This window comes from Thunnus albacares, chromosome 12 (assembly GCF_914725855.1).
Source record: "Thunnus albacares chromosome 12, fThuAlb1.1, whole genome shotgun sequence".
NCBI lineage: Eukaryota > Metazoa > Chordata > Actinopteri > Scombriformes > Scombridae > Thunnus > Thunnus albacares.
Window position 1 is genome coordinate 14,711,402 of NC_058117.1, and position 24,184 is coordinate 14,735,585.

The following is a 24,184-nucleotide window of genomic DNA, read 5'->3' on the forward strand; positions in this document are numbered from 1 at the left end:
ATTTACTTATGCAATAGAAAAGTTGTGTTCATTAACCCGGGGTCGTCACTGGAAAGAGAAATTGTGTAGTGGTAGCTTTTCCTACTTAAATGTTTTGAAGTCTTCTTTCCTATATTCCGTAACTTTACACAGCAGACTTTGCCACTAGTACCACTACTACAACAACAGCGGCAGCACTTAGACATTTCTAAAAAACTATAATTGCTTCCAGAGAGCATCAGAGACAACCAGGTGTTTGGAGACCTCTCCTGTGCTCTGCGCTGGCTGTGCTGGGACTCCACTGAGGGGCTCTCTGGGTTAATGCCTGCCAAACATTTACCTGCTTCAGTGTTCCTGACTCTCCAAAAAGACACAGACTCACAAAAAGAGAGGGATACAGGGAGAGTATATGAGGGATTGAAAGGGAGAGAACGAGAAGAGGCTTGTGCATGTTTGTGTCTGTGTGTTTGTGTGAGCTAGTTTGTGTGCATGTGTATGTATGTGCTCTGCATAGATCTGTGTGTGTGTGTGTGTGTGTCTGTGTGTATGTGTGTTTGTGTGTGTGTGTGTGTGTGTGTGTGTGTGTGTGTGTGTGTGTGTATGTGTGTGAGCTGGTGTGTGTGTGTGTTTATCAGCTCAGTGCAGATGGGTGGCAGAGTGGCTCTTGCAGCCAAATGATTCAGTATGCTAATGAGTTGTTATCTGTGGTGCTGCAGGAACAATATACTGTCTTTCTCTCAGTGGGAATCCAGCCTGCTGGGAACAGATTACACTGCACACACCGCCAAGGTAGTTATTTATATTTTCACACAGAGTAGTAGAAAATACATAAATGCACACACACATACACACACACGCATCCACAGATAGGCCTATAAACAAACAAGCAGAATAACATTTTAACATAAACACACAAACACATACACATACACACACACATACACATACACACACACTCACACACACACACACACACACACACACACACACACACACACACACACACACACACACACACACACACACACACACACACACACACACACACCACCATCACCACCAACAGCAGCAGTATAAATATTGTGGAAATTTGAGGTAAATGTACGTCCTTCACCAATAGATGGAGATGTCATTCTGGGTTTTCCTCTTTAACACGTTTCAGTTTTATGTTAATGTTTCTTTGTAAAACACATTTGCACTTAGTTAAAGTTAACTTTCAATTAATCTAGAAATAGATTTTTCCAATTATTAATAAAGACTCTTCAACTGAGGGAAACTTTAGCTTACAGGACCCAAACTCGGCTGAAAAATAAAATCCTTCCAGTCATGACCTGATGAATACCGCCATCGATATTTATGAATCAATCAGTTTGTGAACATTGTTTGGTAACTATAAGAACTTCCTGAATTCTAATTCACAAAGCCAAGATTGACACCTACAATAAGTCAGCAATGTAATTATTTGTGATAAATGACTAATTGATTCACAGTAGAGGATTCTTTCAGAAGTGTCATTGCGTAATGATTTGACAACATTTGGCAAAGTGATAGAAAATGGTGTGATTGGTGCCACCTTTACAAACATTCAAACAAACATTCCAAAATGTCACCTTTAATTAAAACACATTACAATTACAATCATTATTCCGTTCTCTGCTTTGACCTTTGAATTTATGGTTATATACCCATACAGTATGAGCTCATATGTTGGATTTTGAAGAAAAAAAGCACCTGCTATTTAATTATGAATCAATTATTAATTATTAATTAAAGGACATAAATGAGAAAAAATGCAGCTTGTTTTTCATGATGTTAGTTGGGACATGGTTGGAAACATTATGACAATTTAGTGTTTATTATGTCACATTATTTAATGTAATAATGTAATAATTTATTGTCTTATGTGTGTCCCCCAGGAAAACAGAGGGAATATACATGTTCTGTGTGAGCAGATTCCACACATAAAAGCTGCAAGTTTTGTGCTTTGTATAAAAAATGTATGAGATGCACACATGCACATAACTATGCAAATAATAGTATATGGCATTGATAACTGATAATAGATAATGACATTCTCAACTAAATTATGTAGGTTATTACTCCAGTGGAATTTAACATTCTAACTGTAAGATATTTGATACATAATATTAAACTGAAGGTATTATGATATGAAAGTCCAAGCTTAAGAGGGTGAAGGCATCTCCTGTGCTGGAGATATATAGTGAATGACAGATAGAGTAGGTACCCAAGTTAATACAGAGGGAAAGGTATTTCTCAAAATGGTAACATGTGGGCTGAATGGGGATTCTTTCTTCTGATTCTTTTATATGTCGAATTTCTTTTATGAGCCAAATATGCACCTAACCTACAAAAAATGACCCAGGATATTAAGTTTTTCTGTGTGAGAAAAAAAGTAAAGAGAGAGAAAAAGGAGATATTTTATTGCATGGAAAATACTCAAACCTGCTAAACCAAACTTGTGATGGCCTTCTTCTCAAAAAACAAAACAAAACAAAACAAAAAAACAACAAAACTAGACGATATCTACATTAACATTATCAAAATCTTTCTTACAAGATTTAGTGGTCTTTTATTTAAGATACAATATAGATTGTAATTGATTTAACATTTTTATCCAAATTACTGAAGATTTCAAGCAAAGTTAGACAAAGACTGACTGCTGTGACTTTTAAGAAGCAAATGTTTCTAATAAATGTTCCTATAAATATAAGATTTAGGTCCTCAATTTAATATTTTTCAATCATGAGTCAACATGAAAACATCTGAGTGTCAGCAATGAAATATACTAAATGCATCTTAATGGTAAATTTAAACTGAAAGCCTTTAAAAGTTAATACAATCTGCCTACTCTCTCTCTCACAAACAAATACATCACAGCATAAAAGCACGCTCTTAGTGAAGTAAAATATTAAATGCAATTTGTCTTCTAGACAGATTACTGTTATGCACTGACGAATGAGTTATTATCAATTTTAATCTGGTGAGAGGTCTTGACTGTTTAGAGCTTAATAAGATATAGCATTTATAAAAGCCGATGCCATTTTTCATTGTACAGTGTGAGTAAACGAGATCATAATTTATGGTGCATTAGTCTCTCTGTGCTGCAGAGGGTTATCCACCGTGCTCTGTGCTAAGGCAGCTAATCTATTGTTATGGCTCTGTAATGTCAATGAGGCATTATTTTTTTTACTCATATCAGCTTCTGAGTGAAGCTTTTTAAACCCATATCAGTCTGCTGTGTCCCTCTGGATTTGATTTACCTTCACTTCTGTCTTCCAGTTTTTACTGATAATTAGGAGAAAAACCAAGAATGTCACTGTTTTTACATCTCTTATCTACCCAAATGCCTTACAAAGATAGAAATGAAGTTTGGTAATGCACAAAAATCAGAAATAACAAGAATCCACAAGAATTATCTTCATCATCCTGTTGTGTGAATGGTATCTGAATTAAGGACTTGCAGTCACTAAATGGACAAGAATGCGTTGAGTCTTGCTTTGGTTTTTATGTCTTTAAACTGTTTTCTTTCAGAAAATCCAATTTGTTCCATATATTGTTGTTAGAAACATCACCTTGTCATTCTTTGTCTGCAACCCTTTTATTACTTTCTCAGTACTAATATCTGCATACAAGTGCTTCTTTACAAAACCTGGGCACCTTACGCCCTCTAGTGGAAACCAAATGCAATTATTCACTGAAATTGTTTCCAAATTTGTACTGGCCTCCCTGACACAGAGCTTATCTTTCCTCATTGCAAGGACTAATGGCTTATAAATTAACTTCTGCTTCCATTTCCAAATAAATAAAACTCAAAGGTCATCCATTTCAAGCATAGTCATTTTTAATGCAGTGTTACAAAGAACTGAAGTGTTGCATACAGCAGTTTAACCAAACCTCATCCATCTCCAAGTACAGCAAGGCAAGCAAAGCATTTGGTTTGATTGGTGCAATAGTAGCAAGCAGATAACAAAGCAGCAGTATTTTTCTAAATCACATCAATTTGACAGAGCAGTGCAACAGGCTGAAAGCTGCGTAGAGTCTACAAGAAGTAAAAATCAGGTCAAATCAGGTCAAAGGCTACAGTCACAGGTTTACAGGTTTACCATAGTAGTAGGTTTGCTCTTTGAGTCTGGGTAGAGCAGGAAGCCAGAGAAAGTGCTGTCATCCTCACTGCTGGAGTAAACACCGTTCCAGTCTCTCAGAGTCTCCAGCCACACTTGGTCGCCTTCGTTCAGCTGCATCAGTGCGAGGTTGGAGGCCTGATCGATGTCCTGGCCGTACAGCGAGTCCCGTGTCCGCAGCTTCCTTATCCCATTTACCACCAGGGCAGCACGCACAGGCCGATTACGCACAGTGATGTGGTAACTGAATAAGTAGACCCCAGGGTAGGTGACGTTGAACTTGTTGAGCGCTGGGTCCCAGTGCCCCTCCCCATTGTAAAACACCTTATCGAACTTCACAGGCAGGCCTGGTGGAGGGAAGGACCTGCTGGGGAACAAGCCCACACTGAAGGCAGAGCGAATCTGTTCGACACTCTCACCTGGAGGGCCTTTAGGGCCCCGAGGCCCTCGTCCTCCTTTAGCACCTCTTTCCCCCCTCAGCCCTATCATACCCCTCCCTCCTGGAGGTCCAGTGGGCCCTCTGGTGCCAGTATCCCCCTTCCCTCCCGGAGGCCCTGGCTCCCCTCTCTGTCCCCTTGTACCATCGGTTCCATTCACTCCTGGTGGGCCCATTTCACCTCTTGGTCCAGGGGGCCCACGCACCCCCACATCACCTTTCACACCCGGTAAACACTCGCCTGTAAGTCCCTGTTCACCTTTCTGACCCTTTGTCCCAGCAACCCCTGGGGGACCCATAGGCCCCTCTCGCCCAGTGCTGCCCTTAGTCCCATTCAGGCCTGGCTCTCCTCTTTCTCCTGGGTCCCCTTTCAAACCGCTGAAGCCACGTTCACCTTTTTCTCCTCTGGGGCCTGGGTCACCTACAGTATGTGGAAGGGACAGGTTATATTCACATAGGAGGACATGTTTTAAAAATACTTTTTGATTTTCAAAGGGTGATGTACATTTGCATAAATGCAAAGGGTACATTTACACATATTTTAGTCTAAATTGATTTAGTATGATCAAAACAGGAAATTTAATACAATTTCTGCTAAAGTTCTCATAGAAAACTACCCACCTTTTTCTCCTGGTTTTCCAGGGATCCCAGGTGCACCAGGAAGACCCACAGGTCCTTGATCACCTTTATCACCTGTGGTAGTTTTGATAAATAAAGCGTAGAAAATGACATCCACAACAAACTTATAAAGGAGAGTGTTTTGCAAAAAAGGAGAGAGGAATAGAGAGAGAGAAACAGAGAGACAATCAAAAGCTCTCCTGCTGTTAAGCCCCGCTGTACCTATGTCGCCATTGAGTCCGTTGGCTCCAGGTAGTCCTGCTGGGCCTGGAGGTCCTCTGAGCCCTGTGTCTCCCTTCTCTCCTGGCAACCCTGGAAAACAGAGAACAGAAGGAAGAAGCACAAATTTGACCTCTTAAAGGTAATTCTCCTAAAAACAGTAGCACTGTCTTACCTGGAGGGCCCCTTGGTCCTTGCAGCCCGGGAGGGCCTCTCTCTCCCATGGGTCCTACAGGGCCTCTCTCAGGTGGACAGCACTCGCAAAAGTTGAAGAAGCATTCATTGTAGTCGAGGGTATAGTTTCCATGGTTGTTCCCAGGGGGCGCGATGGCATCGGTGTGGTATTCAGTGGAGTAAGTATCACTGGAGTATGTGGTGCTGTCTGTAGGGGAGAGAGAGTAAGTGTCCATCATAACCTCAGTTGTCTCTTCTGTGTGCAGGCCGCTGGAAGGTGATGGGGTCCTGGTAGTGGTCCGTCCACCTCCACCACTGCTACCAGCTCGAGGGGGCTTCTTGGTGCTCTGAGGTCTGGGCCAGCGTGTGGTTCGGGCACCGGAGGTCAGCGCAGCCATCAGGACCACAAGGACAGTGGTCAGGAGGAGCAGGCGAATTAAAGACATACTGAGGATTCGACACAGTGATCTGTGAGAGAGGAGACTAATAGAGGAGCAGCACGTTAGAAAATGTCTATTTAATTGTTGACTTAAAAAGAATCTACAACTACAGTAAATGATTACAGTTTTATCAAAAGTACAACGCGATGATGATGTATAATAAAGAAACAATCTTACCTGCTGATGTAGATGTAGATGATGTAGAGTCTTCACTCCATCCCTTCCAATGAGTGACTGATGCAGCCTTCGTCCTTCCTTATATTGCCCTGGTTGCCCAACTTGTGCACCACCAAGCCAGTGAGAGGACAAGGGACAGAAAACACCTGGGGTTATTAGGAGGTAGGTGGGCTGGCAAGAACAGATTATGTGACTCCTAAGGGATGTGAAATAAAGCTGGTTGTATACAAGGCAAGACTTTATTCTTTGTGATATGGGATATTATTCCTGGGCCCAAGAGTGCACACATCACTAATGTGTTGTTCACACACATTTGCTTTGTACACAAACAGGAAAAAAGGCTACATACACAGACACACATCACTGTGTACACACAAACTGTAACACATTGAAGGTAGTGAATAACATCTCATATGAGAGTTACCGAGTGCAACACCTTGTAGTGTTCACTCCATTTGGCAGTACCTCAAAGCAGAAAGTGGATCGCTATAAACCCAGTGAGGGAAGGATCAGTGTCCCAAAACAGGCGGCACACTGATCAAACCATTCACGTTCTTGATCTAACAAACCCAAAGAGCCCAGTAAACCCAGCAAACCTCATGGAAACCTGGCACCACTGAACCAAGCTTCACATGTCTGGGTGTAGTTTCGACCTCTGACATTAACTCTGAATTATTCCTGGTTTGCTACCAAGATTTTGCACAAAAGCTGATGAGGAGCCATGTGATCTGTGGTAAAATCAAAGACAAAAGAGTACCAAAACAGCACCCAATGAGTTCAAGGTTTTTAATGACAGAATACCAGTTCAAAAGTGCTGTGACCAGAGCAGTGACACATATGAATTCATTAAATTCAGCCACTACTGAGCTAAGCAATGTGTGGCCACATGGGCTGTATTTATTCTTTTAAACACATTAAAAACTATCACAACACACTTCATTTATATTCGGCAATTATGTTTTATATGTTGATAGATATCCTGACAATATATCTGTAAGCGGTTGACTCTGCTTTGTTTTGTACGGAAGAGGCACAGACGAGTGTTTCGCTGGAGGCCACCATTTATTGCGGTAACTGACAGAAGTAAATGAAAAGAAAATATCTTCCGGTCAATTGTGATGCTAACTCAGGCTCCTCTCCCATGAAGTATGACAACAAAAGGGCAGCCATGTTGCAACAAACACACCAAAAACACAGAAAACATACCTGACAGAGGTAAATGAAAAGAAAACCACCATACTGTACAATAAGGCCAAGCTGATAAACAAACTTCAAAAAAGGAGCGCACAATGTCGCTTACCTCTCCCATGAAGTATGACAACAAAAGGGGAGAGTTAACAGCGGGGGACATAATTTATGGGGGGGGGGGGGGGGGGGGTACAGTGAACTGAGCCTTCCACCTGTTGACTCTGGAGGAGTAGCACGTCAGGATTGAACTATTTACAAATTTTGTGTAATTATAATACATATGCTGCACAGTTGACCCTGTTCCACTCACCCCCCTAGAAATACACAAAATTCTGGGTCGTAATGCAAGACATATTCATAAAACACACTGACCATAAAGATATCACAAACACAACAAGTGAGTGAACCAGCAATATGAGCTTCCTATTTAAAGGATAAGAGGACTAGAGACCTGTTTGGCGCCTAGCAAGAACTCATAATACTCCACAGGCATAGTGTAGTGCCTTATACACCACACATACTCAGGCCAATCAATGTGAGGAAATGAAAAAATAAGAAAAGAGAGAAAAAAAAATTGGGTCTTCACACAGCAGCATGTTATTACAACAACATTAAGAGTGGCCTAAGAAAATATATACATATAACTGTAAGGAGCATGCCACTCACATTTCACACATGAATAACAGAATGTGGGCTTGGCTCAACCCCTAGCATGGACTCAAGTTGTGCCATGGACGTAATCAAATGACACACTGGTCTAATGAGTCTGCCAAACCGTGAGGTAAGTTGGCCATCTGCATTAGATGCCTGAGGCAGATTGGAATGGGCAGGAGTCGGTTGCAGTGGGGGGGCAGGAAAAGCTGCTGGGGAATCCCTCTGATGCAAGGGAAGCCACCACAGAGGGAGGTGGTGGATGGTCAGGACCATGGGACTCATCAATGGAGGACTGCTCATGGACCCATGAGGCGGTGCGGCCCTCATCCCAGTCAGCAACACTTGAGAGGGAACCAGCAAGGGATGGCTCAACTGTTGCAGCCGCAGTGTCCAATCCAGACATTTCAGTCACATGCCAATCAGATGTAGGGGAGGCATTAGTCATATAAGAGGCAGGCAAGGACACAGGAGCAGCATCACAATCCAAGGCTTCAACCAGGGGCAGAAAGTTGACCTGAAGGAGCAGGATCCGGTGAACAACACATTCATTTCCTTCTCTATCTCTGATCCGGTAGATGTTTCAAGGCAGGTTTCGAGGCCACCATGGTGTAAACAACAGGCATCCACTTATCAGAGCGCTTACGTTTCCCCTTAACGCCCTTGTTTGCCAGCAGCACCTGGTCACCGAGAGACAGAGGCTGACCTTTGACCCGCTTGTTGTACTGGTCACACTGATGACTCTGCTCAGCTGTGCAGTGTTTCTGAGCCGCTGCCATGGCACAATGTAGGCCTTCCAAAAGGGACTTCACATAAGCATCATAGTCATACACAGTCACATTGTGGAGTACATTCTTGAAGAGGAGGTCAACTGGCAGCCTAAGCACCCGAACATCAAGTAGAAAGGCGCAAACCCAGTGGTCTCATGAGCAGTGTGATTGTATACAAAGGTCATGGTCTAGATCATCTGTGGCCATTTCTGTTTGGAACGCAGGGGCAAAGATCTCAGCATGTTGCCCAGGGTGCGGTTAAACCTCTCTGAACCGCTGTTCCCCATAGGATGGTAAAGTGAGGTGTGGGACATGTCAACCCCAGCCAACTTCAATAGCTCAGCAATCAGCTCACTTTCAAGGTTTGCTCCCTGGTCAGAATGAAGGTGCTGAGGGAAGCCATAGATGCAGAAGAAGTTGTCCCATAGCTTCTTGGCTGCTCTTTTGGCAGTCTGGTCCTGACAGGAAAAAGCATGTGACAATTTTGTGAGGTGATCTGTGATCATGAGAACATCCACAGACTTGTTGTTATTGTCTTCAGCTGACCAAAAGTCAACACACACGAGTTCTAGAGGGGCAGAGGTCTTAATGCTCTCCAGTGGGGCCCTTGCGGAAGGCTCAGGAGTCTTGCTGAGGACACGTCTGTGGCATCTCCTCACATGATTGCGTACATCCTTCTCAATGTCATACCAGAAAAAACGCTGATGAGCCAGACAAAGTGACCATCAAGGGAAGCATCAGTGGAGAGGATGAAAGGCCTATCAAAGTCTGGATGTGCCAGCACCACACTGTTGAGGGGTGCACTTTTAAGAGCTTCAAATGCTTCCTCACAGGCAGGAGTCCAATTCTGAGGGGTCAGTTCACGAAAGGTACCAGCTCTCCGTCGATCAAAGGAGCCCTTAGCTCCTCTTCTGTCCTGCAGTCAAGGTGTAGAGTGGCTTAGTGATGGAAGAGCAACCAGGAATGAAATGCTGGTAATACAGCACCATCTCAAGGAAAGACTTGACCTTCTGCTGAGATGGGGTACAGCCATCATCGTTCATGAGGTCCTCCTTCCTGAAAGCTAGGATGACCTTCACTTTCTCCTGGTCAACTGAGACACCACTGCTGTCCACCGTGTGGCCAAGGAACCTCACAGACCTGCAAAGGAAGTGGCATTTCTTCTGTGCCAGCTTCAGGTTGTTGGTTCTGAGATGAGAGAAGACAGTCTCCAGCCATTTTAGGGCTTCCTCCTCAGATGGAGCAAAGACGAGCAGGTCATCCAGATAACAGAGGACACTGGAGAAGTTCAAGTCACCAAAGACACTCATCATCATCCGCATAAAGGATGCGGGACTGTTGCACAGGCCCTGGGGAAGCCTGTTGTACTCGTACAGGCCTAAGGGTGTCGTAAAGGCCGTGTACTGCCTGTCAGACTCATGGATGGGGATGTTGTAGAACCCCGATGTGAGATCCATTGTGCTGAAAAAGGTGTTTCCACCAAGAGCAGCAAGGCAGTCAGCTTGGTGGGGCAGTGGGTGGGCATCCTTGACGGTTTTGGCATTAAGGCAGCGAAAGTCAGTACAGATCCTCAGCTCTCCTGACTTCTTCCAAACCAGGACCAATGGCGAAGCATATTCACTGACAGACTTACTGATGATGCCTTTCAACTCTATCTCAGACAGCACCTCCCTCAGTTTATGATAGTGTGCTGGAGGGACACGGCGATAGGGTAGCCGGAAGGGGCGATTATCAGTAAGGTGAATACGGTGGACAAACTCCTTCGCTTCCCCACAGTCCAGCTTGTCCTCAGAGAAGACATCCTGATAGGTAAGCACAAGGTCAGTCAGCCGCTGTTTCCATTCATTTGATACTTCACAGCTTTCAAGGTCGATGTCTGCCAATCCACAGTCCTTAAGCTGCTGAAGGGGGACAGAGGTGGTATCTGAGTTGGAGACAGGGTCGGCTGTCTGGCTAGGCTGTGGCCTGCTCACACCCTGGGAGAGGGGAAGGTAGCAACACAAGGAAACACATCTGCAACCTTTGCATTGCAGCGCAGGGTAACAGGTCTCTTTGTAGGGTTGAGGATCTTCAGTGAGACCCAGCGATCCCCCACATGGGTGTCACAACCTGTCCAACAATGTCTTTTGGAGCTGAGTGGCAAGAGGTGGGCTCTACGATGACCGTGCTCCCAGGCGACACTGGGGCACCACTGGGCAACTTCCCCCACACCAAGTACTCCTCCTGTGGTGCAAGGGTGAGAGCCTGCTGAGGACTGATGGTGCCAACCTTGTTGGGCAGCTCAGGAGCAGACCAACGTGTGATGCAGCTGAGCAACTGGAGGAACTGTTCACACTCCGAGTCTGAGGTGTTGGAGCGGATGAGCTCCCAGTACTTCTCATCAGACTTCATCCTCTGTATTATGGGCCTGATAACATTGCTTCCAATGATAAGCTCGTCCCTCTGCCCTGGAACAAGGAAGGTTGGCACAATGAATTTGGACCCATAAATCTCAATGTCCAGCTCATAGATACATTCGGGTCACGGCACAAAGTGTAACCGGTTGACTCTGCGTTGTGTCGTAAGGAAGAGGCTGAGACGAGTGTTTTGTTGGAGGCCACCATTTATTCCGGCAACTGACAGAAGTAAATGAAAAGAAAATATCCTCTGGTCAATCGTGATGCTAACTCAGGCTCCTACACAAATTAAATTACAGAATTGTGTTACCATACTGTACAATAAGTCCAAGCTGATAAACAAACTTCAAAAAAAGGAGTGCACAACATCGCTTATCTCTCCCATGAAGTATGATAACAAAAAACATCATTTATGGTGGTGGTGGTGGTGGGGGCACCCACAAATGTGAAGGTAGGGGTACAGTGAACTGAGCCTTAAATGTTCCACCTGTTGAGGAGAGGCACGTCAGGATTTAATTATTTACAAATTTTGTGTAATTATAATACATATGCTCCACAGTTGACCCTGTTACATATCCTCACAAACTGAATGAATGCACAGCAAATTATTACATGTTTTTTTCATGCAATCTGTACTCTACATGAGGAAAGTTTGAAACACAAGAAAAAAATAAAATTATTTAAAGCACGCTCTTCAAGTCAGTCAGTCCTGATGATCAACCTGAGATTTGCCACCAGCATTGTGCAACTTAATTTCCTTGTTGTGATGTTGTATATGTGTAATTTGTTCTCAGGTCTTTCTTGTAAGAGAGATCATGATCTCAATGAGAATTCCTGATTAAATAAAGCTTAATTAAAAACCTCAGCTTGATGTAAATGATGAGACTGCTGGGACTATCAAAGGTGTATTACTCCAGAATTCCACAAGGGGACAGTGTTCACTCAGTGCAACTATTATTGTAACCAACATCTGAAAAAAGGCTGTCTCACAGCATTGGGCAATATCAGTTATTATTGTGTCATACATTTTTTTATTTAAAATGTGTTGCATATGTATATGTAAGATAGCTAGTGTATCAGGTATTCCTCATGTTGTGGGGACTTAAATCTGTTTACACAGTCTCTCTTGTGGGGACACAAAACAAGTCCCAATAAATCATTAAGCTTTAGAGTTGGTTTAGGGTTATGTAAAGTTAGGGTTAGGTTAAGGTTAGGGTTGGGGTTAGGGGTTAGGGTTAGGATTGAGGTTAGGGTTGGGGTTAGGGTTAAGCAAGTGGGTATGGTTAGGGTTAGGAAAATCTAGTTAGTTAAGTCTCCAGGAAATTAATGTAAGTCAATGTAATGTAAGGTGTGTGTTTGTGTACAAGTAGTCTGTTCTACTCATATTTTGTATTTTATTATAGGCCTATAATTATTACAGGCAGATGAATGATACCATATTCCAATGAGAGATTATGAGAATTAAACGTGAAAGTGAACGTGTATCTATATTTAATAATTTTATGAGTATTATATTGTCATATTATACTAGATGACATCATCATTTGATACCGCAGCCACCGCCATTGGCTCCAATGCTTGGCTTGTCAGTCTATGAGTTTGCAGCTGCGCACTCATGTCAGCGCCGGCCACATTTAAAGAATGTGCCGATGTCAAGTTGCCCACTGTCACAACGATCTAGATCCGCTTACAGCTTTCAAAATAGAACCACTATTTTAAAAACCGTGTGTGCACCGGGTACAGCTCAGTCCAAACCGTGCTTTATTAAAAACAAACATCGTTGACTTCCGATTTTATTCTGGTTCGCACTTGCTGGTTTGACACAGCTCAAGTATCGGAGGTGTGTGTATGTGAAAAATGCAATGTTGATGCAGAGATTGAACAGACACACACCCGAGACAAGAAACGGGGTCAACGGCGGAAAAGGAGGACACCTCCAAGTCGACAATCGCCCCCCGGTGACTCATGATTCTCTCCGGGGTGGGTCTAACCCCAAAAATCCGTCATCCTACAATGGACTGCGAGAGATCGGCTCAGGTCCAGAGTCCTCTTGCAGCTGCTTAGGGGAGCGCGGATAGGACCAAGACATCGGACTGAGTCAAATGAGGGTGGCCTGTCCGCTTTTGTCCTGCGCCTCTCGGCCCGGTGTCTGACAGCCAGCCGTGCACAGTGCGTAAATGCGCTCAGAGTAGAGAAGACAGGCCTCCGAGGAACACTTTAAATGTTGATATTCAGTTTTTGTCAGACATCGTGGTAGTGCATCCCGTTTTTTCATAGCTCCGCTGAGCGGATGGAGTGAATTGTGCAAAAGGGGACTGAGACAGACCGCAGTTTGGTTGCGTGTGATGATAGGAGACACAATGACGCTCTTGTCTCTTCTGGGTCGGATCATGCGTTATTTTCTCCTCAGGCCGGAGACATTGTTTCTGTTGTGCATAAGCCTGGCGCTGTGGAGTTATTTCTTCCATACGGACGAGGTGAAAACCATCGTCAAGTCCAGCCGGGATGCCGTGAAGATGGTGAAGGGGAAAGTGGCGGAGATGATGCAGAATGACCGACTGGGAGGCCTCAGTGTTCTGGATGCAGAGTTTTCCAAGACCTGGGAGTTCAAGAATAACAACGTAGCCGTGTACTCCATACAGGGGAGGCGAGATCACATGGAGGACCGCTTCGAGGTGCTCACCGACATCACCAACAAGACCCACCCGTCCATATTCGGGATATTTGACGGTCACGGTGGAGAGGTAGGCTGGGAGGGAAAGGCTGCACAGGCCCATTACACCACAATGCATTTCATTCAGACCTTAAGACCTGCTGCTGCACACAAGTCCCCAGCATCACTTTGAGACAGACAGACAGACAGACAGACAGACAGACAGACAGAGTTTATTGGAAACAAACTGTTTTGGGGCATATTTTTCCAAGAGCTCCTCTCAAAAGACTTTTAATGGTATCATAACATTTATGTAGGAAGATGCTGTTGGCTCTCATGACGATTATGTTGTAGCTGATTATCATTGGAAATATAGCAACATTAAATTTCTATTATAAGAAGTTAGAAATAACAATAGTCAGGAAAAGGGCAATAAGCTCTCTGTTGAGCACAATAAAGATCCCAGGTTTCTATGGGAACACAATTATTTGAAGTGAGGGACAGACATAGTGTTACTCACTTCATACTCACCCCATTCTCAAACAGTGCAGGCAGCCCCCCCTCCCACTCCAGCATTGTATTCCTTTGTGTGAATACCTCCTCCAGCCCACTGCCAATCAGGGATTCACCACAAAGAGCTTGTGTTTGTCTCTCTCTCTCTTTCTCTGTGTGTGTGTGTGTGTGTGTGTTTGTGTGTGTGTGCATGAGGGTTAGTGATGTGTGTGTAGGTTTTGTCTGTCTTTCCTCCACTCCCTTGTCTAGGGTCAGTTGTTTCTCATGGCTGTTTTCAGACCACGTGTCCTGGTAGCCATCTGTCACACCATCTCCACCACTGTGTGACATATTTTACAGATTGATACTGGTTAAGTTTCTTATTTAGAGCCTGCTCTTACTGTTTCAGATCTTTTATTGTTATTTTATTACTGGTTTTAACACAATGCGACACAACACGCACAGAGAGTGCAAGAAAATTTATGGAGAGACCAAAGTGTCATTATTCCCCTTTGTCTCTCTCTGCATGTTGGTATTAGCAATAGACACATCTTCAAGTTTGAGCCATAATTGTGGTGTTAGTGGTGTTATTAATTTGCTGATGTGTGTAGTGCAAAGAATAGCGATACTGAGCTCTGGCTTTAGACTTTTACAGCCACTTCCTTTTTTAATAGGATTGCAGCTAACACTTGTTTTCATTATTGATTTATTTGCAGATCATTTTCTTGATCGGTTGCAAAAAAATCATCAAAGATAATCAAAAAATGACCATCGCAATTTTCCAGAGCTCAAGTTGACATCTTTAAATTCCTTTTTTTGTCCAACCAAGCAATCCAAAATCCAAACAGCCAAGTATTTACATTATAGAGGCTGGGAGCAGTGAAATATTGGCATTTTTTCCATATAAAATGAATGAAATGCTTAATCAATCAATAAAAAATAGTTGCAGCGTAATTTTCTATAACTTTCACCTCTATATTTTACATTTGTTTGGTTTTCACTGATTACAAGAGATTTGAGTAAAGAGGCTCCCTGCAGTTAAACCAGGAGGACGAGGTGTTTTCTAATTTGCATCCAGTTCTAGTTCCAGATTGAATTATTATTTAAATGCACGTTCATCAATCCAAGAATTTTGATTGTGTTCATTTTTAAGTCCCTCTTCTTTTTTGTTGAAAAACACTTTGCAGGCTCTGTACATAAAGCATTACATGTAACTAAAAGGTGACTGACATGGTCAAGCAGACCTAATAACTCCCAAAAATGTCTACAACAACACTGCTGGTTACATAAACAAACAATTTGACTGAAGCCTCTAAGGAGTAAATTAGTCAAGTATAAATGAAAATGAAACCAATGTGAGTGTCCAGTGATGCTGCCACAGTTGTGATCTCTGTCTCTCAAAATAAATATTCTGCTTCTGGTCGTCCATCAAGTCACAACAGTATTTATTTCTCCCTTTGTCTGACATGATGTACATCAACATTTTGTACCGATCTTATAATTAAAAAATACCAAGACTGCCCATTCTGCTCTTAAAAACATCAGTTGCAAGAGTTTCCGTTGGGTGGTGTTCAATCATAGAGAGAACAAACAGAGAGTAGAGGCTGTTTACCCACCTGGACCGCTCTGTCTATTCCTGTCGCATAAACAAATATTTACTCTTCCTGTCTGTCCCAACATCCCTCACTATTTTTCACTCTTTCTCTCTTACTATCTGTGGTTTCCTTCCTTCCTCTCTGTAAATGTCTATTTTGTTTGGTCTTGCTTGTCCTAGCCCTTTTTTTCTTTTATATTTTGTTGTCATCCTTTTATCCTTCATTGATCATAGTCAAGTAGGATTTTTGTGAGAATGGGTAACTCTGACATCGACTTCAGCTCTTATGGGGTCATTCACATCAATATGCAGACATTCTGAGATATGGAAACATTCTCTTAAAGTCCAGTTTAAAAACTAAGCACTACCAGTAAGTGCACATATTAAATCAATGGGAGATGAACCTAAAGTGAAGGGTCATTTGTGAAAGACGTTTTTACCTTCTGGGACTCTCAGGGCTAATGATGTTGTCTGGAAAATCACTGCATGTGTGGATATGCAGGGACATTTATTTGCTAGTGCATTTTATATGTAGTTTGGCACAACTGTAATCACCCCCCTACCCACACACACACACACACACACGCATTACCAATACCAAATGAAGCGATGCTGCCAAACCAAATATGGGCAGATAGAACAGGCTGTCTCTGACAGTGCTGTGTGTTCTGGCCCAGAAAATATGCAGGAAATTTCTCAAACACGTCTCTGTTTTTTAAAACAGTTTTCATCATGGCAATGAGTTATGGCCCAGAATCATAAAAGTCAGCATATTCTGCTGCTCCTCTTTTAATGTGATTCACTGAGACTATTTGCTGTTGAAGCAGGACGTTTTAGTTTACAACTCTGCTTTCACAGGCTTTTCACACTACTTTGCTGCATGAAATTGCATTTACAGCCACATGCTGAGTCAAGCAGCAAATGGCATTTCAGAAAGCAACCCAGAGATTCAGACTGGAGATTAATCAAATTTTAATAAAGTAAGTCCAGTGTTTCACAATCAGTCATTAAACCCTCAGACTGAAAAGTATTTGAGTCATTAATGGAATCTGCACTGGCCCTGGCATTCGCAGTTGTTTACAGCGAATGGAAATTTACACTCAAAGCGCTTTTCCTGTGCAAGGCTCACTGAGTGCTTCCCTCTCCAATTAAACGAATGAATGAGTGAACTCTCCATGGAAAAGGGAAAGAGAGAAGGGGCAGCCAAAATAGATGGTTTCCTCTACTAATTATGAGGAATATTTCATTTCCATGTCAGGTTCCTTCTGTGTATCTCACTCCTAATTCCATCAACTTCATGATAAACTTTGGGTGAAATTTTAGCAGTTGTCAGTTCAAATCTCATTTGTCTCAGTTGATAAACTTGATCACAGCATAGATGGAAACACAGCTTTGTTTTTGTGTTGTATAATGCATGTATAAAATGGAGCTGTTAGGTTTAAAGAACTGTTGCACTACGTGTGCAAAGTTACCACTTGTTTAAATTTGCTCAGGTTTCCTGCTGTATGTTGTTCAGTATAAAATCAAACTAAAATGTATAATCATATCTATGAAAATTTTTATTAGTGAAGGATCAAAATTCACATACAGGTTTATACTTGTGTCAGCACATCAGAAAGTGATACACTGAAGCATGTATGGCTGAAAGTATCCTCATTTCCATATAAGCTGTAAAAATGAAATATGTTCTCTGTATCAACCAGGTCATTACGAAGGAATAAAATTTTCCCATTTTAGAACTGATTCAACAGCATTAGCATAATGGAAATCTTGGCAGAGAAAATGAGGGAAGGAGAAGCAGATAAGTAAGATGAGGAGGAGAGTAAGTGAGCTGGAGGATGAAGAGGTTGTTCAATAATTCAGCACAGAGCACCTGCTGTATGGAACTGTAAAATGAAACGCAAAAAGCAATACTCTAAATTAGAGTTGTATTAGACCACATTACCTGGCAGCCACAGTGAGGAAAAAACTTGCAATAGTAACAAAATCATAAGATGATTTATTCAGTGCTATTCAGTTATATGAATAAGAAGACCAAGCTTTTGCCGGCTTGTTTTATACAAAATAAAAATGCTAATAATAACCCAAGACTCATTGTCTTAATTGTCTCAGTACTTTACAACTTCCCCACACTGTCTGTGGCACTCTCACATTCATTCCCAAATCTTTAAAAACGGGTCACAAATCTATAGTGTTGGTTTTCAAAAGCTTAGGTAATTTCCTAAAACAGCTGGGCACTGTAGTGTTTAGCAAAAGTCACTCAAAAAGGAGAACATTTTGCAGTTGTTGGGTACTATTTTGATCTGCGTAATGATACCCATTTGGTGCACTAGTGAATATTTATGTCAGCAGGATTTTGTATGTGGGATTGACTCAAACTACAGTGTCCATGTTCACCGTTATGAAGGAACATGTCAACCAGTGCAAACAGTGTGGCTCACTGAAGCATCTTAAATAGTTTTTGAACAACAAAGGAGCTCTGTGGCAAAGAGGAGTAAGTTATATTAGGCTTCGGCTATACAGGAAATACCTGTTAGTATGATCAATTTATTGTTGGTTTTGGTCTTTTAATAGAATTGGTTGACATTAAGAAGAAAGTGCCATTGTGTACATAAATCAGAGCTGCAGTCAGTTGAACTTTAGACGAAATTAGACAAACGTGTACTACCTCGTGCTTAGAGATCACAGTGGATCAAGAAACAGATGCAGAAAATATCCAGTTCATTAGAAATAAGAACACATCACTTCCTGTGTGACATCACAAACATCTATTCCAAACAGTCTCATGTGAAGCAAAAGGTTTTATGGCCTGTAGGAGTTTACAAACCGGTGAAAATTAAAATATTATACTCTGGAAAAGTAATCTCCTGGAGCTTTAAATTTGCACTAATTTTAAATGTATACACACAGTCATGTGTAGCTCAATATTTATGAACTCATAAACAGATCTGAAATAACTGACAACAGAGACAGCTCTGTGCTCCACCTGCACTTATTCTCCATCCCCTGTCTAATCCTCGCTGTGTTTTTTCCCTCCTGACCTCCTCCCCATCACACCATCTCTCTCCTCCCTCTCCCAGGCTGCAGCTGACTATGTGAAGGTCCACCTGCCGGAGTCCCTGAAGCAGCAGCTGCAGGCCTTTGAGAGAGAGAAGAGAGAGAGCTCTCTCTCTTATGCCAGCATCCTCGAGCAGCGCATCCTAACTGTGGATCGCGAGATGTTGGACAAGCTCTCTGCCAACCACGACGAAGCAGGTAAGGAGAGGGTTTAGGAAGGTGGGAGGGGGACATTGACACAGCGATGTAAACAAAGAAAAACTTGGACACATAAAGTATTATTTGATGTGTGTTGCTGTGTGAATTATTTTGCGATCGCCCGCTAAGCAGAGAAGCACAGATGTAAAACGATGCCTTCGAGTGCTCGTTCATTCAGCTTTCAAGCTGTCTTCCTCTTAAAGGACACATCACCTCATCTATCAAAGAAAAGCTCACAATTTCCTGTATAATATCCTCTCAGCACAATGCTTCCCAGCTGACATTTACCTCTTTGATGGGTTTGTCCTGTACACTCCACTTGTAATACTGACTGAGAAGAGTGAGACTGCTCATTGACATCAGCCATGTTGTACTCAACAATAGATTTTAGAGCTTGTGGCACTTAGTAACAAATATGTCATCAAACTATTCCTCCTTTTATTGTTCAGCTAAACCTTTGTATTACTGAATGATTTGTTTGGTGACTAGATGAGATTCTTACCACTTGGCATATGAAAGACACAAAGATACACTTATGACTCATTTTTAGTCGTATTCATTGTGCTTGTCTCACTATTGACCCACTATTGACTCTGCAGTTTGCACAATTGATTTAATGCCCTTTTCTCTCAAATATCTGTAGAAGACATTTTAAAGGTCAATCATTCCTGTATGTCATCATACTTTAGACGTTTCAGCCATGATTAACCCTCATAAATCATTATTATAATGAACAATGTCAATAAAACATAATAGTGGCAGACATTATCATACTGGAGAACAGCTGTGAGATTACTCCACATTTTCATCCCTGGATAAGTAGGATATCTAGTGAAATTTTAGACTTGGTTCAACAATGTTGTACGACTGATATATTCTGTTACAAAGGTGCAATATCGCATTCACCGAACGTCGACTTGCTTTCTGTCATTTGATCTTTAGAGCTACCATCAGCTGAACTATGTTTTGTGTAATACATAAAATCTGACACAAGTAGTATTTGCAAATGCCTTTTATGGTTTCAGTTGACTTGGTAGGTTTTCAACAACTGTTTATTCAAAGAAAAACAAATGAGTAGCTACACTGTCCTGTGAATCACCATACACCACTATTAAGCTGCAATGACAGCAATAAGCATCTGTTACTGCCAGCTGGTTAAAATATACATGTTTGTATTTCAGTCCAAGTTAGACATTTCTGGGGCATTCACATAAATTTCAATTCTGCCAGCCTCCTCAGCCATTTCCTATTGTTTTTGTCTTTCTCTTCTAATCTCCTGTATAGGAACAACCTGTCTTGTAGCCCTGCTGTCAGACAGAGAGCTCACAGTGGCCAACGTCGGAGACTCGCGTGGTGTGTTGTGTGACAAAGATGGGAACGCTGTTGCACTGTCACATGATCACAAACCATATCAGCTCAAAGAGCGCAAGAGGATCAAGAGGGCAGGTAGATAAGAGAGCAACAATTATAAAATACAAAGCATAATAAATTTACTGTCTGGTGGTTGAAATTTGGAGTCCTTGGCTGCCATCTGTTGGTCTATTCTGCAACAGCATTGTGTTAAACATAGAACTCTGTTACCAATAGATATTAAAGCTGGGTGATTAAAGGATTCTCACACTGTACATGTATGTTTGTGGGTCAAATCACAGACTCAGTCATCAAGCATTTTATCTCATTACCTGATAATCAGACTGTGCTTAAGCTATAATGACTGAATACATTTTCCATTTTCATCTCACCATTTTCAGGAGGCTTCATCAGTTTTAATGGATCCTGGAGAGTCCAGGGGATTTTGGCGATGTCCCGATCTCTCGGGGACTACCCGCTAAAGAACCTCAATGTAGTCATCCCTGATCCTGATATCATGACCTTTGACCTGGATAAACTGCAGCCAGAATTCATGATCCTGGCATCCGATGGCCTGTGGGACGCCTTCAGTAACGAGGAGGCTGTTCGGTTCGTCCGCGAGCGTCTGGATGAGCCTCACTTCGGTGCCAAGAGCATTGTCCTCCAGTCTTTCTACCGTGGTTGCCCCGACAACATCACCGTCATGGTGGTGAAGTTCAAAAGCGGGGCCGGGGGGAGTAGCAAAGCTGGGGAGTAGGTCAAGTTTAGAGGACACATTGCCATCAGTTTTTTCTGTGATTTTCCCCGTCTTCTGGATGGAGCAGTAAGCATGATATCACAGGAGGGCTGGGACAAGATGAAGGTTGGACACTGAGAACTGTATTTTGGACAAGTGCACACACACAAACTTACACACAGAGAAACATACGCAAATTTTGTATGCTAACATACAAAATGAGGTTTTAGTTTGTAGATTTTTGATTGCGACAAGGGCATTTAAACACAACACAGATCTCATAACCATCTGCTAACAGAACGAGGAATACATTAAAATACAGAAGTACACAGGCACTAAACAAACACCAAACAGGATCTCTCTTAACCAGCACACATTAGACTGTGATTGATTTACTACTGTTTACTGTACATGCACACGAATGGTACAGCTCCACTGGAGGCTTCTTCAGAGGAAGCTACAACTAGTGCCTAATCTAAATTACTGTGCAACTACAGGAAGCTCATGAAAATGTATTTGTGAAAATCACCACCCTGCTTGCTGCATTTTGATGATGCTCTCAAATATTGTGTCTGTTACATTGTTGATCAGGATAAAATAGTCAAACTTAGAAAATGCCAGTGGATCCGTACCTTTATTTTACTTAAATGCTATACCAAAAATCTAACTTTTGTGTATCAAACACTCACCCCCTGGAGACTTAAAGGTTACAATGGATTCTAAAAGTGAACTATTTCAGTAGGGAAAAAAGTGTACCATACATAATTTACTTCTCTACTGTTTATTTGTATGCTCAGTATATTCTTAACACATTTTTGCCAAAATATGACTGAATGCAAAACTTCTGCAACCTGTTAAATGTACAACTTCCATTGGTTTGTGCACATTTGGTTGAGAGGATAACAGTCTTTCTTAAGCATGACTTACCGCAGCCAATCAGTTAGGTATTCAAAACAATGAATGACCAGTAGGTGGGTTCCTCAGGCCCAGGTTTGAGATATTTCTATAGATAAATAGTCCCTGTTATGAATCCAAGCTGACCACAGCCACCGTTCTCTGTGAAGAACGAAACAGAAAACCACCTTTCAAGTCTGCGGGAGGTGAGTGATTCTCAAAAGATAGATTTTGGGTGGAGTATTACTTAAACATACCACACAGACACATACACAGTTCTGAAATAAATGCACTTTTCAGATATTTATTTTTTTGGGGGAGGATGGTAAATTCTTACATATCAGCCAATGTAAACACTGTATATCCTCAATAATGCAAAAGGGTTTTAATGTATGTAGAACCTGATTTAGTTCAAGGCCTTCACCTCTTGGTAATGCAATTTTATGGAGCTAATGCGAGGTGTTCCTTTGAAGTGGTTTTACACCATCTGTATCAAGGCATGTGCTTTGGCTTATCCAAGTTCATGAACAAAGTGCATACAGACACTAGTGGCTGCCTTTGACCTGGGAAGCACACGAAACAGGACTCCTCCGCTGCCATGAGAAACTGACTGAGATGACACATCATGTACTGTACAGCTGCAGCCGTAATGCTAGTAATATGATATGCTCCTGAAGCAATACAAATGGTGTCATTGTCCGCAACAAGGAAAATTACAGTAAACCATACTTGATTTACTACTGTTTTAAGTTCAACTACTTTTTACCACTGTGTTTCATGACCTTTGCATCAAATGAGAGAATTGACAAGCCTTTTTTTTTAATTTAACAGTTTACCTAATGCCTTATTTATTAAGTTTTGGGATGTGTCTGGCAGATTGTCAGATCTGTATACTGTATATTCATTTTTTTTGTCCTTCTGTAAATGAGCAGAAGTTTACAACAAAATAGATATCCATTGCTTTAATTTGAGAGGCAATCCATGATTCACACATGTCGAGCTGATGCTCTGTGTATAAAAAAAACTGTAAAAACCTCCTGTATGTAAACGATCAGTATTAAACTATTTCATCTGAAATGTGCTGTCTCCTTCAGTCTTTATTATCCTCTCAGCAGTAAGCTCAGGGCATTTTTTGTCAATTCAATTCAAGTTTTTTCAAGTTTTAATTTAATTTAACATCTAATTTTTGCTATGTAGTACTTGAAGAAAACAAGACTTACCTCGAAGACCCTTCACCACTCATCCATGTTGGCATTTGTGCATTCAATTATTTATTTATTCTTATTATACTCTACTTTTATTTATCCACATAACACATGTGAGTCCAGTTTTACATAGTCACACCTGCTACTGGGGCACCACAGCTGCAGGCAAGGTGAAAGCAGATGACTAACTTTCTTCGCATCTACTGCGTTTTATCACCTTTCCAGGAATTTGGATCAGTTATGTTCTTGTCCTCAGCCACCAGGTCACCTGTCTGTTGTAAATCATTCAGCGATCTATAATCACAAAAAAAAAAAAAGGTGGTGAGATCAGAGTGGTTAGTGGTAGTGGGGGTTATAGAAACATACGTGACGTCTATTGCGTGCTTCTGGGATGCGTCTGTCTGCTTGACCGCAAATAACTGTCGTCTGCAGGAGCGCAGACAGCTCGGAAGCGCCACGCTGATGCCAAGTATAGTGACGGTCTGTGCCAGGTGGAGAAACTCAGAATAGCTCGAGACAAATTCCAGTAGCAACATTCAAGTGTCTCATAACCATAAAGTCAAGTGCGTCATACTACAGCATTACGGGAACTATTTGCCCCATTCTATACGCATCTGACTCTTTATAAGCGAGACAAAGGCGCGCAGGCACCAGTGGCAGCAAGTTGTCATCTAACCAACTTAGAAATAAGCATAAACATTGCATAATCAAACTTTCTTTGGATTCTTTTCAAGAGTGTTTTGAAGGCAGACAATATGGGACAGCATAGCTCCAAATCCTCCATAGAAGCGCGAGTGCTTTTCCAGCGTGGTGGC

The 24,184-nt window shown here is 42.0% G+C and overlaps 2 protein-coding genes across 2 annotated transcripts; one reads left to right on the forward strand and one right to left on the reverse strand.

The window, feature by feature from the left end:
- Positions 1-3,781: 3,781 nt before the first annotated feature.
- Positions 3,782-21,016, reverse strand: otol1a (otolin 1a). Its single transcript, XM_044369414.1, has 6 exons — positions 20,927-21,016; positions 6,186-6,286; positions 5,570-6,051; positions 5,398-5,487; positions 5,179-5,250; positions 3,782-4,978 (listed from the first exon to the last, which is right to left on the reverse strand). The coding sequence occupies exons 3-6, from the start codon at positions 6,012-6,014 to the stop codon at positions 4,092-4,094; spliced, it is 1,494 nt and encodes a 497-aa protein (XP_044225349.1). The 5' UTR covers positions 6,015-6,051; positions 6,186-6,286; positions 20,927-21,016; the 3' UTR covers positions 3,782-4,091.
- On the forward strand, positions 12,781-23,241 carry ppm1la (protein phosphatase, Mg2+/Mn2+ dependent, 1La). Its single transcript, XM_044369420.1, has 4 exons — positions 12,781-13,934; positions 19,010-19,184; positions 20,469-20,630; positions 20,936-23,241. Exons 1-4 carry the CDS (start codon positions 13,536-13,538, stop codon positions 21,289-21,291), a joined length of 1,092 nt encoding a protein of 363 aa, XP_044225355.1. The 5' UTR covers positions 12,781-13,535; the 3' UTR covers positions 21,292-23,241.
- The last annotated feature ends 943 nt before the right edge of the window (positions 23,242-24,184 follow it).